At 43.4% G+C, this 12,200-nt stretch overlaps 1 protein-coding gene across 1 annotated transcript in view; it reads left to right on the top strand.

Moving 5' to 3' along the window:
* The window catches only part of LOC119475642 (neuronal tyrosine-phosphorylated phosphoinositide-3-kinase adapter 1), a 38,311-nt gene extending 26,768 nt beyond the window's left edge, over positions 1–11,543 (top strand). The window contains exons 3-8 of the mRNA XM_037748520.1: positions 3,182–3,549; positions 3,627–4,946; positions 5,064–5,531; positions 5,632–5,874; positions 8,223–8,329; positions 8,886–11,543. Of these exons, the coding sequence (XP_037604448.1) occupies positions 3,182–3,549; positions 3,627–4,946; positions 5,064–5,531; positions 5,632–5,874; positions 8,223–8,329; positions 8,886–9,317 (2,938 nt within the window). The 3' untranslated portion in view covers positions 9,318–11,543. The remainder of the gene's footprint in view (positions 1–3,181; positions 3,550–3,626; positions 4,947–5,063; positions 5,532–5,631; positions 5,875–8,222; positions 8,330–8,885) is intronic.
* Positions 11,544–12,200: the final 657 nt, after the last annotated feature.

Below are 12,200 nucleotides of genomic sequence, written 5' to 3'. Positions count from 1 at the left end.
ATCTTCTCCTCTAATTGTTGGCAAGAAGGCAAATAAGCGTATTTCCCAAAATGCCAAACTACTGCTTCAAGTGCCAGTTACTATAGATTTTGCGCACAAAGAACCAGAAGCAAATAGAGAGGTGAGAGTCCAGATACTCTTTGAACAACTGAGTGTTTGGTCTCGGTTTGAAGAGAGCTTCTTCTGCTCTAAGAAGAAGAAGTAAGAAAAAAAAGAGCAGAAGGAGCTGCTCAGCCTCTGCTCTGGGCTAATTTTGGCCCTGTAGTATCTGTGTCGATTGTGAGGAGTCACAAGTACATCTCCACAGGCATTCAAGGGCACAAACATACTTGTGCAGATGCAGACACACTTTTTTTGCTACACCACTCACATAAAAACACATATTCAGGCACACACTGCCTCACACAGTGATTTAACAGGAAGAAAATAGGAGCCTCTGTGTTCTCCGTGATGAGCAGCCTCCGTTCTGTTGCTTGCAATGTTGTCTGCAAATTGTAAGCTCCAATTGTCTTCTCCTGTGCTCCACTGCCTCACAGGGAGCGCAACTGATCTAAAAGAGAGCGCTGCGTGACCCGTAGTCATGTGTCTCCATTATGTGCAATAATGAATCGCTTACACACAGAATAATCGTGCGTTTGAGCTGTTTAATTACACACTCAGAAACACAATTTCTTGCGGCCTCAAACGTGTAGACACAGATGTGGATATCCAGATGTGATCCCTGTGGCTGATCAACACAAACCTGGAATAAGAATCAGCCCGATGTAGCTGTGGTTTCTTCCCGCATTGCTGCAGTAAATTCTGATATCTTCACAGTCCTTGTGTGTTGGTATTTCCAACCCGGATGTGAATGCTTGTTTCATCTCCTCTGACATTTTGTGTAAGTACAGTAACTTCACAGTAGCCTCTTTAATGAAAAGTCTGTTGTAAAGGGGAAAGTAATTCAACCTTGTTGGATTGAAGTTAGCTTAAAGGCCAGGAACTTATCTTGTGTTGCCGTGGGGTGAAGCAGCATAACACCCCTGGAGACACCACACCATTGCAGCACCTATCTCTGAAGCAGAGGAGCAAGCAGAGGGTTATCAGGAGCCATTTTGTAAGCCTTTGGCGAACTCAGCAGGGCATCAGAGCTCACAGTCTAATGTCAACAACTTGAGGCACTAACACTGACGACTGAACTGTGCTTGACTTCAAATTTTCAGCAACTTAGCACAGTTTATTCTGGTTTACGGTCCATAATTATTTTACCTAATTTGAGGGTCTGGGGTGTATTTATGATGCCCTTCAAAATGAATTCCTCAGTGTGTTTTAAGATAAGTTATTTTGCTTTTTGTAAACTGCAATCAAGACCATGGCGTTTTATGCATAGACACCACAATGAGTGATAATGATAAGCATCTGGATCCTATAGTGTTAAACCTGCAGTAGACAGAATATTTTTGGCATCATTGGGCAAAAATTCCATAATAACCTTTCAGCATATTGTAATTCAAGTGTTCTGAGAGAAAACTAGACTTCTGCACTTCCTCTTGGCTCTGTTTTCAGGCTTTAAAAAATCTAGCCCGTGACTAGAGACTTTGGTCATTTCAGAGAGAGCGTTCCTTTTTGCTGTTAATTCAACGGAGGCAGCTGTCAATCACTCGCGGACTCCGATCAAACAGTCCAACTAGGCAGTGCTGATCAAATGTGAATCAATATTCTGTCACTGTTATGCCTATTTCTCCCCTCAAATGTTTTCAGAAACATCTTGTAGTGTACTGTTTAGCTGTAAAATGAGAAAGATTGCTCCGGCTGGTGGGCAGTGCTTGGTATTTCCTCAACTGATCTCAACATGGCTGCTGGGTCATAAACGTTCTCATTTTACAGCTAAACAGTACATTACAAGATGTTTCTGAAAACATTTGAGGAGAGAAATAGGCATTAGTGTAACAGAATATTAATTAATATTTGATCAGCGCTGCCTAGTTTGACGGCAAGGCTCCAGCTCGGTTCTGATTGGTTGTTTTCCTCCGGTCTGTGAAATCTTGCAGATGCCATTAGGGACACCGGAGGACACAGAGGCGTATGATTTTTTTCAGATTACTTGTCTCTTGCTCTACTGTGAGGATATAGTGATATAGTTTTATAAAAATAACTCTTTTTAAACATGTTTGCTCCAGTTCTACCCACTGCTGCTTTAATTGATGTTATGTTTATTTGTTAGGGACAATGCAATTTAACATATTTACAATACAGGGCATGAAACTGTAACAGAGAGTTTATAGCTATTGCTAATTTTCAACTCTTGTCCCAGGTTGGGCTTTTACATTAATACACGTACACGTACAGTGTAATTAAAATATCCAACTTTCTACTGTATATCATAAAACCACAATACACTACCAATATGGAAATACAATAAAATACACATCACACTAATACACATACACCAATACACCTTGGTAATTTACAGTACAATTTGGCCAGCACTTAACCATTGTTGTAAATGACTTTATATCTGGAATTACTTTGATTAATGTAATAAAAAGTATATTTGGTTAATGTAATAAAAAGGTATATAGTACATTTTACATATAAGTAAGGTCACAGTTAGCCAGAAGAAGGAATGCAATTCCATCTATTGTTCAGTTTGGTAAAACACTGCTTATACTTTGTCTGATTTTTCTCTTTGTCAATTTTATTTATTGTTGCGCGGGAGCTCGTATCATTGATGATTTCAAAGACAAGCTATCAAAAACATGGAAATTACAAGTGTTCCCATGGAAACAGGTTAAATGCTTTTGGCGATCATGAGAGCAGACTACAGATGTGGGCTGAAGATATAAAGAATAAGGGAATTTCAGCAGTGAGGTGTACACTACAAGTACTTTGTTTTTGACAGGAGAATTGATTTCCTAATTGAATGTGTTTGAGGAGGAAGCAGATGTGGAGGAATGCAGATGGAAAGATATATGAACGCGAAAGATGGAGGAGCCTCCAGGGCTTTTCCCTTTTGCAGTGAAAGCCCTGCAGGCATTTCTTTATTGCAGAGATGACGTTTGAAGACCAAAGAGAGAGTGAGGAAAGAGGCAGGTCAATATAAATTCTAGTACATGAATGATTTTGCACTTAACTATGATTTCTTCATGCTTCAATATTTTTCTCCTATCCACACCTTCCCAACCCCGTTTCCAAACTGCAGCTCCAACCAAAACGACCCCTCGGCCACTGTCGGCAAAGTCAGAGACTTGGCTTCTTTCCGCCGTCACTTCCGGATGGGTTTCATGACCATGCCGGCCTCCCAGGACCTGTCCCCTCACTCTTGTGCCTCCGCAATGGCGCCGCGCTCGCAGTCCTGCCACGCTGTAGGTGCCGGGGATACAAGTCTTGAGAACGGAGATTACTCTGACACCCAATCCCAACACGGTGGCCGCTGCCCACCGGCCAAACCCAAACGTCACCCCAACACTCGCCTCAGCACCTCATCCAGCGACAGCAGAGGACTCATCGATACGCCGCCACCTCTTGCGTCTTCTCACTCACAGGCCAAACACTCAGAAAAGAAAAATGGTAAGAAATGCATTTTCAGATGCATATTCTACAGGGAAAATTATATTTTTTATAGACATGCTTTTTTTGTCCTACAGCCATGAAGAAGTCTGACTCCGGAGAGATCGGGGGAAAGAAGGTGCCTCCTTTAAAGCCCAAGAGAAGTCCCAGCACCCAGCTTTCCTTTGACCCTCTTCCTCCACGTGTGCCTCCTTCTGCCACATCCTTGCCTTTCCAGGCAGCAGACTCTCAGATTCAGGCCAGAGACGGGGATGATGAGCCGGTCTATATAGAGATGGTGGGCCAAGTGTTCACTAGAGACAGCCAGACGGCCACCCCCCACCCCGTCACCCCTGTGGCCACCACGCCTGACTCTGACTCAGACCAGAGTGAGGCCATCTATGAGGAGATGAAATACCCGCTGCAAGAGGACAGAGAGTCCCAGAGACACCTCCCTCCCAAACATGAGAAACTGAAAACCTCTAAACACTTCCACGTCACCCCTTCTTCCTCCAGCAGCTCCTCCTCTTTGCCACGCCCCTCTTCTTCCTCGCCTTCCTACTCCAAACCCAAAGCTACCGTGTCGATCTCCCATTCGTCTCCTCTGCCTTCGTCTGCATCCTCCACCCCTGTCCCCCAGGTCCTCTCCACCAGCCCACACACTCCACGAGCTCCTACTCCTTACCTGCTGCAAGGGAGTAAATCCGAGTCCGAGTCCAACACCAAGATCCCAGCCCCTTTCCCCAATCTTCTACAACACCGGCCCCCACTGCTGGCCTTCCCTCAGCCAGCAGCAGCCTCCAGTGGGGTCGGTGTGCAAAACAAGTCTGCCTCTGCTAAAATGGGAACCCAAACATCCAGTGTGACAACTCAAGCCAGCACCTCCTCCTCGACTTCTTCTAACGTTCCCTCGTCAGGCTCCAAGGAGTCGTCGGGAGGAAGCGCATCCCAGCAGGACAAACACAGCAGAGACGCCCAGTTAGGACCTGCTCCCGGACTGAGAGCCAGGAGCCACTCCACACCTCTGCCCCCCTCCTCCAAATCCACCTCCCCTTTCTCCCATCACCACCACCACCCTCACCATCGGCCCTCGCACTACCATCACTATCGCAAGCCAGAGAGAGGAGACTCTCCTGCTCCACTCAAGAGCAGTTCCCAGACCCAGGCCACAGTCCAGACCCAAACCTCAAGTACGGGCAGGGAAGGCAAGTCTGTTAGCTTCCTCTTGAAGTCTGATAAAGGAGAGAGAGATAAGGATAGAGACAGAGACAGAGACAGAGACAAGGATAGGGACAGGGACAGGGACAGGGACAGGGACAGGGACAGGGACAGGGACAGGGACCGAGACAAAGATAGGGACAGGGATAGGGACAGGGATAGGGACAGGGACAGGGACAGGGACAGGGATAGGGACAGGGGTAGAGACAGGGACAGGGACAGGGATAGGGACAGGGGGGATAGGGACAGGGACAGGGAAAGAGACAAGGAGAAAGACAGGGAGAGAGATAGGGATAAGGACAGGGATCGAGAAAGAGATAGAGACAGGGATCGAGATAGGGATGGAGGGCCGTACTCCCTACAGTTGGATCACGCTCCCTCCACATCTAAAAGCAGCACCAGCTCAACCCCCACGCCATTATCCTCATCCCAGCGTCCTCATTCTCGCCCCCATCTTCGCTCTCACACTCCTCACGGCCTGCCAGCGTACAAGCCTCCCTCCTCGGACAGCCCCCTGCTGTGGACCTACCCCTCCGGTGGCTTCCGGAGACCGCCGGCTTACGAGAGCCTGAGGGGGAGCTCTCAGACGCCGTCTCTGCAGCAGCCCTCGAGTCTTACTGGTGTAGGCGAGGGGGCATTCAAGAGCAACGGAGGGTCTTCTTCCCTCCATTCGAAAGCTGGCTTCATGCCCTGGGACAGCAGTGCCAGCTTAGCTGCAGATGACGGATCTTACTGGCCTATGCAGAGGAAATTGTCCTTCAGCCATGGGAGCAGAGAGACAGAGAGTAAGTCAGGTGTCATTTTGAATACAGAGTGCAGAAAAGAAATCAGGCTTTTGAAGGAAGTTTAAGTTAAATATTTATTCTGTTCCTTCCCCTGTCTCAGAGGACGAAGGGCGTGCGTGGAATGGCAGCGCCGATGCCCTATTAAGGATGGATAAGGACGACCTCTGCATGGGGTCTCGAGGAGGCCACTCGGGCATCCCAGTCCACTTCAGCAGTGCCGCCAGCAGGGCGCTTGGTCACAGTGAGTCCTTGGCTGGCGTAGATAGCAGCCCGGGTTTCAGGGCCCTGCCCAGAGTTGGTCTGCCTCTTCCCTGCCAGACTTTCCCCGCCTGTCGCAATGGAGGTACGTAAACACATAGTGTTCATAATCTTTTAGTCATAGCCTCCAACCACGACATCATATTTAGAAAGGAACTAGCAGCGGATTTACATGGGGATTCTTCTGCTGGGTCTGTTGTGGTGTAACTCTTGAAACCCGGAAGAATCAGAGACTACCTCCTCTCCTCTGCTCTCCTCTGACTGTCACAAAAAGCTAACAGCTTGCATCCTCTTGTACTGAAGTTAGCCTTGAAGCTCTGTGTCTCTTTGTCTCATCTCTTTGCATCTGCACTCAAGGCCTTTCCCCAGAAACAGAGAGACGCTGCTTACCTTGAGAATCAGTGCAATACTTACCTTGAAGCAGAGCCAATAAAATAATTGTTCCATAAACAGGTCCACATCTCTGCACACATACATTCATGAGCCCTGGCCCCATTTTCTGGTGTTCATTGTGACAAAACCTGGTTGTTTAAAACACTTTATAATTGAATTGAGTTTAGTTATATGAGTTAAGGACATATAGACAAGGTGCAATTTATATTGCCGGTAAATCAGAATCAGAAATACTTGGGGCGCCCTGGTAGCTCACATGGTAGAGCGGATGCCCCATGTACAAGGGCTGAGTCCTTATTGCAGTGGCTCAGGATTCGATTCCGACCCGCAGCCCTTTGCTGCATGTCATCCCCTCTCTCTCCCTCTTTCATAACTATCACTATCACTATCCATTAAAGGCAAAAAGTCCAAAGAAATTATAAAGAAAAAATAATCAGAAATATTTTATTGATCCCCTAGGGTAAATTGGGACATTACAGTGCAGCTCTTATATAAACATAAAGAAATGTAAGAAAGTAGAAATAAAAGAGCATGTAACATGTAAATGATGTACATAATGCTACAATATAAAGCACAATATACTGTATGTAGAGAAATAATAAGTAAGTAAATAATAATAATAAGAATAAGAAATGAGAAGATAAGAAATATGTACAAATATTTGCATTAAGACATACAATTTATAACATATTACCTCGGTGCAAATAAGTAAAAACAAAATATTGAGAAGTGGGATCTATTAAAGCTTCAGTGGGTAGAAATGGAGCAAATATGATTAAAAAAAGTTTTTTTTATAAAACGGTCACTATATCCTGACAGGAGTGCATTACACAGGTAATCTGAAAAAAATCATGTGCCTTTGTGTTCTCCGGTGCTCCTAATGGCATCTGCAAGATTTCACAGATCGGAGGAAAACAACAAATCAGACCCGAGCTGCCGTCTCTGAGCAGCTGTCAATCACTCGCGAACTCCGATCAAACGGTCAAACTAGGCAGCGCTGATCAAATATGAATCAATATTCTGTTACTGTAATACCTATTTCTCTCCTCAAATGTTTTCAGAAACATCTTGTAGTGTACTGTTTAGCTGTAAAATGAGATAGTTTGTTCCGGCTGGTGGGCGGTGCTTGGTATTACCTCAACTTATCTCAACATGGCTGCCGGGTCACAAACTTTCTCATTTTACAGCTAAACAGTACACTACAAGATGTTTCTGAAAACATTTGAGAAGAGAAATAGGCATTACAGTAACAGAATATTAATTCATATTCATGCCTAGTTTGACCGTTTGCCTCCGTTGAATGAACAGCCAATAGGAACGCTCTCTCTCTGAAATTACCTGTGATTGGCCAAAGTCTCCCGTCACGGGCTAGATTTTCTAAAGCCTGAAAACACAGCCGCCAGGAGGTGCAGAAATCTAGTTATCTCTCAGAACACTTGAATTACAATATGCTGAAATGTTATTATGGAATTTTTGCCCAATGATGCCAAAAACATCCTGCCTACTACAGCTTTATGCGTGTTAAATATGAATGCAAGAATGGTATAAATAAGAATTAAAAGCAAAGTGATATTACAGGATAAACCAGTCACAGAGTGCAAACCCCACCAATGCTGTCTGCAATCAGATTACATCACTTCTGTCACTTTAGTGTTACACTTACTTTTTAACCATGCAAATATTTCTGTTGAAAATTGAATCAGGATCATATTGTGCTTTAGTCTGGATAAACAATAATTGTTGAATAGTGGAAATTACAGAATAGGATCGCTACCAAAATCAAATTCTGTGTTCCTGTTACAATAAATGTAATAGAAATCTGTTTAGAAGATAATCTGAGATACCCAGCTGGCAGACAAACATTGACAGAGTGTATAATTGCCTAGTATCTTAAAGTATAATGAGCACAAAATGTACAAAAGCTCCGTCTCAATTTACGTGATTGTCATTAGACATTCACAGCTCTGTGTGTTGAAATGAAAAGTTTTATTCCAGTGTTTTCATTAGCAGGCACACAGTGTAATGTTTGTTTCTTTACAGAAGTGGGGCGGCTGGGCCGCTCCTCCTCTGCTGCTGGAGTGAGACAGGTGGGTGGAGGAGACGTCCAGAGACAGAGCAGCCTACCAGCACGAGAAACCCTGAATAAGGTTAATACACAACACCCAGACACATAACTTTACACTCTTCATTCATGGTAGATTTGGGAGTGAACGTTAATATTGGTCTCATTATTACTTCCCCTTTCTGCTAGAGACAGTGCTCCTGCAGATCTATTTATAGCTGGTAGATATGCCCACTGAGCAGAATAAGGCTTGGGCCTGCCTCAAAAGGATAAGAGCTGCAAAGGTATATGACGTAGGTTAATCAGAAAATGAGAGAGAATAGTGGATGAGAGAACATGCTGTACTATGTTTTGGAGTGATGAGCTGCAGCACATTTTGCCCAGATTCTGGCTGCATAGCAAGTGCTGACGCAGTTTGAGTGTGCTGCAGAGACTGTCTCCATGCGGCTGGTTGACCCTCCCTCAACCTGTAATAGATGAAGCAGCGCTGCATCCTCGTGGCTGTCCATAGGAACTGCAGTTTCATTCAACATGTGCTAAGACTTGCTGTCACTGCAGACAGCACTGCAGCGATAATGCAGCTTATATAGAAGTTTTTAAATACTTCATTAATTCACTTGACTTTTTCCCAATGTGTCCAGCTGCATGGTCTGGCCCAGCCTCAAGTGCCCTGCAGTCCCAGCAGCCCCAGTGTGTCCCGGCAGCAGCAGCAGCTCCAGCTCCACCAGCAGCAGCTGCAGTTAAAGCAGCAGCTCCAGCAGCTTCAGCAACAGCACCACCTGCAGTTGCAATTCCAGCATCTCGCCCAGCTGGCACAGGGACAGAATCCCATCGGCGGGGGCACCACCCCGTCCGCAGCACAGAGCCAGAGAGATGGCAAGCTGCTGGAAGTCATTGAGCGCAAGCGCTGCCTGTGCAAAGAGATCAAGGCCCACAGGCGCCCCGACAAAAGCCTGTACAAGCAGGACAGCATGCCCATCCTCCCTAGCTGGAGACGGACACCTGAGCCCCGTAAGACTGGCACGCCACCCTGCCAGAGGCCGCAGGCCGTTGTGTGGGACACGGCTATCTGAGGTGGGAAACACAGGCCAGTGAGTACAGCACTGAAGAAAGACTAAACACACAGATGAGTTGAACAATTAATAAGAGAGGAGAGTAAAATGGGTTTAGTAACACATAATTACCACAGAGGATAGAGAGAATTTTGCTCTCATTTGTGTGATAAACTGAGAGTAATGAAGGTTATTGGAGACTTTGGTAGAAAAAGAAACAAAAAAGGGTGATAAAAGAGGTGAAGAAAGGAAGTATTACAATCAGACTAAATTAATCTCTTTCCCGGGTGATTTGTACTATGTCCTTCTTGATGTGTTCTAATTGCCAATGATTTTTTGCCACAAAACGCCAGTGTTATCACCACAAAACGAAGATAATAATGGGTAGTGTGTTTTCTTCGATTGGTGTTGCCAAATTTCCTCCTGACTACTTGAGACATAAAGGAATCATATATTTTCTCCAACTTGAAACTACTCTGAGGATGAGAAAACGACATTTGATAAGTTATTGAAGTGTTTCTTGAAATCGTGAATGCATAATGAGATGTCTTGGTATCAATAGATTGTCATTTGTGGATGCAAATAATCATCACCGAGGAGTAAAAGCTACCTACTGTATCTGTTTGCATATTTGTAATGTAAATCTATTTACTTTCTCAACGTTTCTGCAATTTTATAGCAATATGCTCCCGACGCCGGGGCAACCTAATTAAAACCTTGTGTCAACTAGCCTAACATACATATCTAAGACTTGAAGAAGTCATATTTACTGTGTCATTCTCTCTGCATGTCACGATAGACATACAGTATTGTAAAAGAATATGTGTAGAGGTGATCATGTCAGACTTTTACATATGGCAGATCTTCACTATGATAACATGTGGTTGTATAAAAAGATGAATATATCGCTTTTGGGGGGTATCGGTGGTGCGACAGGTGGCACATAGTGTGCAGTCCAGCCAAATATAGATGCAGATCAATGGTACAAAAACTTCATCACTCATGCTTATCCACAGTTGCACATTAGCGATTGTTCCACTACACAGAGAAAAACAAGCACTGACACCCATCAACACAGACTGTACAACATGGTGCAACTGATGAGACTGTGAGTATCCATCACCTCAAACAGAATGCTGGAACAATCTGCACAAAAACATGGTATACGCTTAGGAGAAATCAGACCCTAATGTACTGTAAATAGATATGTACAACTGTATTGAAAATGTAGCAATTATTTCCATTTTCATACTTGTAATCAATACATATTATGTAGCATATACTGTATAAACATAACTTTGTTCACTTGTTTTTTCTAAAAAGAATTAAGTACTTTATCTGCTGCAGCCAGTCCATGCATTACTTATAGTTCTACAAATAAACAGTAAGCCCTCTAAAGAAAGGCACAGTCCAACAGTTGTTTATTTAAATTTTATGCAAGACTCCCTTTAAGCCGTGTTTTATTTATACCCTTTTTTCTACATTCATTTTTATTTGTGTACAGATTTCAACAGCTCGTCGTCTTGACATTTTTGAATACTTTTGCTGCTATCTTGAACTACTGGTTGGTGTTCATTCAACATGGTGTCGCCATGAGACGCATTATTAATATAGTGGTTATTGTTACATATTTGTTTTATTTCTGAGAGCCACGTGAAATGGAGTTTGTACCTTGCAGAGTGAGCCCTTCTGTAATAGTTTTAAGGCACTTGAATGTCTCTTGGTTGTTGTCGTTTTCTGATAGTTAGCACCAAGCTGTACAGTTACCAGTACACTCAGTGAAAAGAAGACCTATCTAAATGTTTGAGAGTCACTGCTTGGCCTTTTTGTTTTTAGTTCCCCACCTGCTCGTGTTTGAGGGTCCAGGTTTTTTCAAGCTTGCTGAGTCCATTTTCAAACAAACACAGGTCAGGTTGAAGGAAATGGGCAAGTGCAATGCATGCAGAGATTCCTCCTTACACTGAAAATGTCCCAATGATACTGACTATTGTGCCCCAATTCCAGATTAAATCACCTTACTATGATTCCTTCTCACAGACTGATATGGAAACCCTAGGTATCATTTCCAGAATAGTTTACAGAAACTGTTGGTTTTGTGTGTCTTCTAAAAACAGTGGCCATTATACAAGTGCCATACTATATTGATATGGTAAGATACGGTGTACCTTGGAAATCACTGTAGTGCTATATTTGCATTGATATTGTCATTAAAAATAAATTTTATATAATGAACTTTACACAACAAACGGGATCTGTGCATGTTTTCATGCCTCGTCGTGTTTCACAGTGGAGCTGGTGGGGAAGTGGACATTGTGTTCCCGCTGCTCTGCTGCAGCAGGTGAGGCAGCACCCTGGGTGTCCATGTGAGGGCGCTGCCTTCGCTCTCCACTGCTGCTGCTGTGGCTGTGGACAATTGTAATCCATCAGACCTTTAACTACATTCACAGTTTGAACTTCAAATAGTTACTTCACTAGGATTACTTATTATTCAGGCAAAAAAGCTCAGTTGAATGTTGATCTACAACTTGTTTCACCTGTAGCTTTCAATTTGTAAATAATGCACATGTGCAGAAATCTTATAATTTCCCAAATAGGAGTTTTAGAAAAATGATATAAAAATCCAACATGTTCAGGTGAAAGTTTATATTATATATAATTATCTACATTATTATCTGAAGAGTCTGTTTCTCTTTTATTGTAACTACAAATTAATTCATTATTATATATATATATATATATATATATATATATAATTAATAATATAAAATAATGTAATTGTATATATATCATTATAATAATAATAAAATAATTAAACACAACAATGAGGACCACAATTTATCACTGGGAGAGTCCTTTAGGAATATTAGAGGGATATTATGTTGGTTTTTATTTGGGGACCTTTTA

Source organism: Sebastes umbrosus, chromosome 17 (genome assembly GCF_015220745.1).
Source record: "Sebastes umbrosus isolate fSebUmb1 chromosome 17, fSebUmb1.pri, whole genome shotgun sequence".
Lineage (NCBI taxonomy): Eukaryota > Metazoa > Chordata > Actinopteri > Perciformes > Sebastidae > Sebastes > Sebastes umbrosus.
Note: the sequence above shows the minus strand (reverse complement) of the source record. Positions and strands in the feature narration are given on the sequence as shown.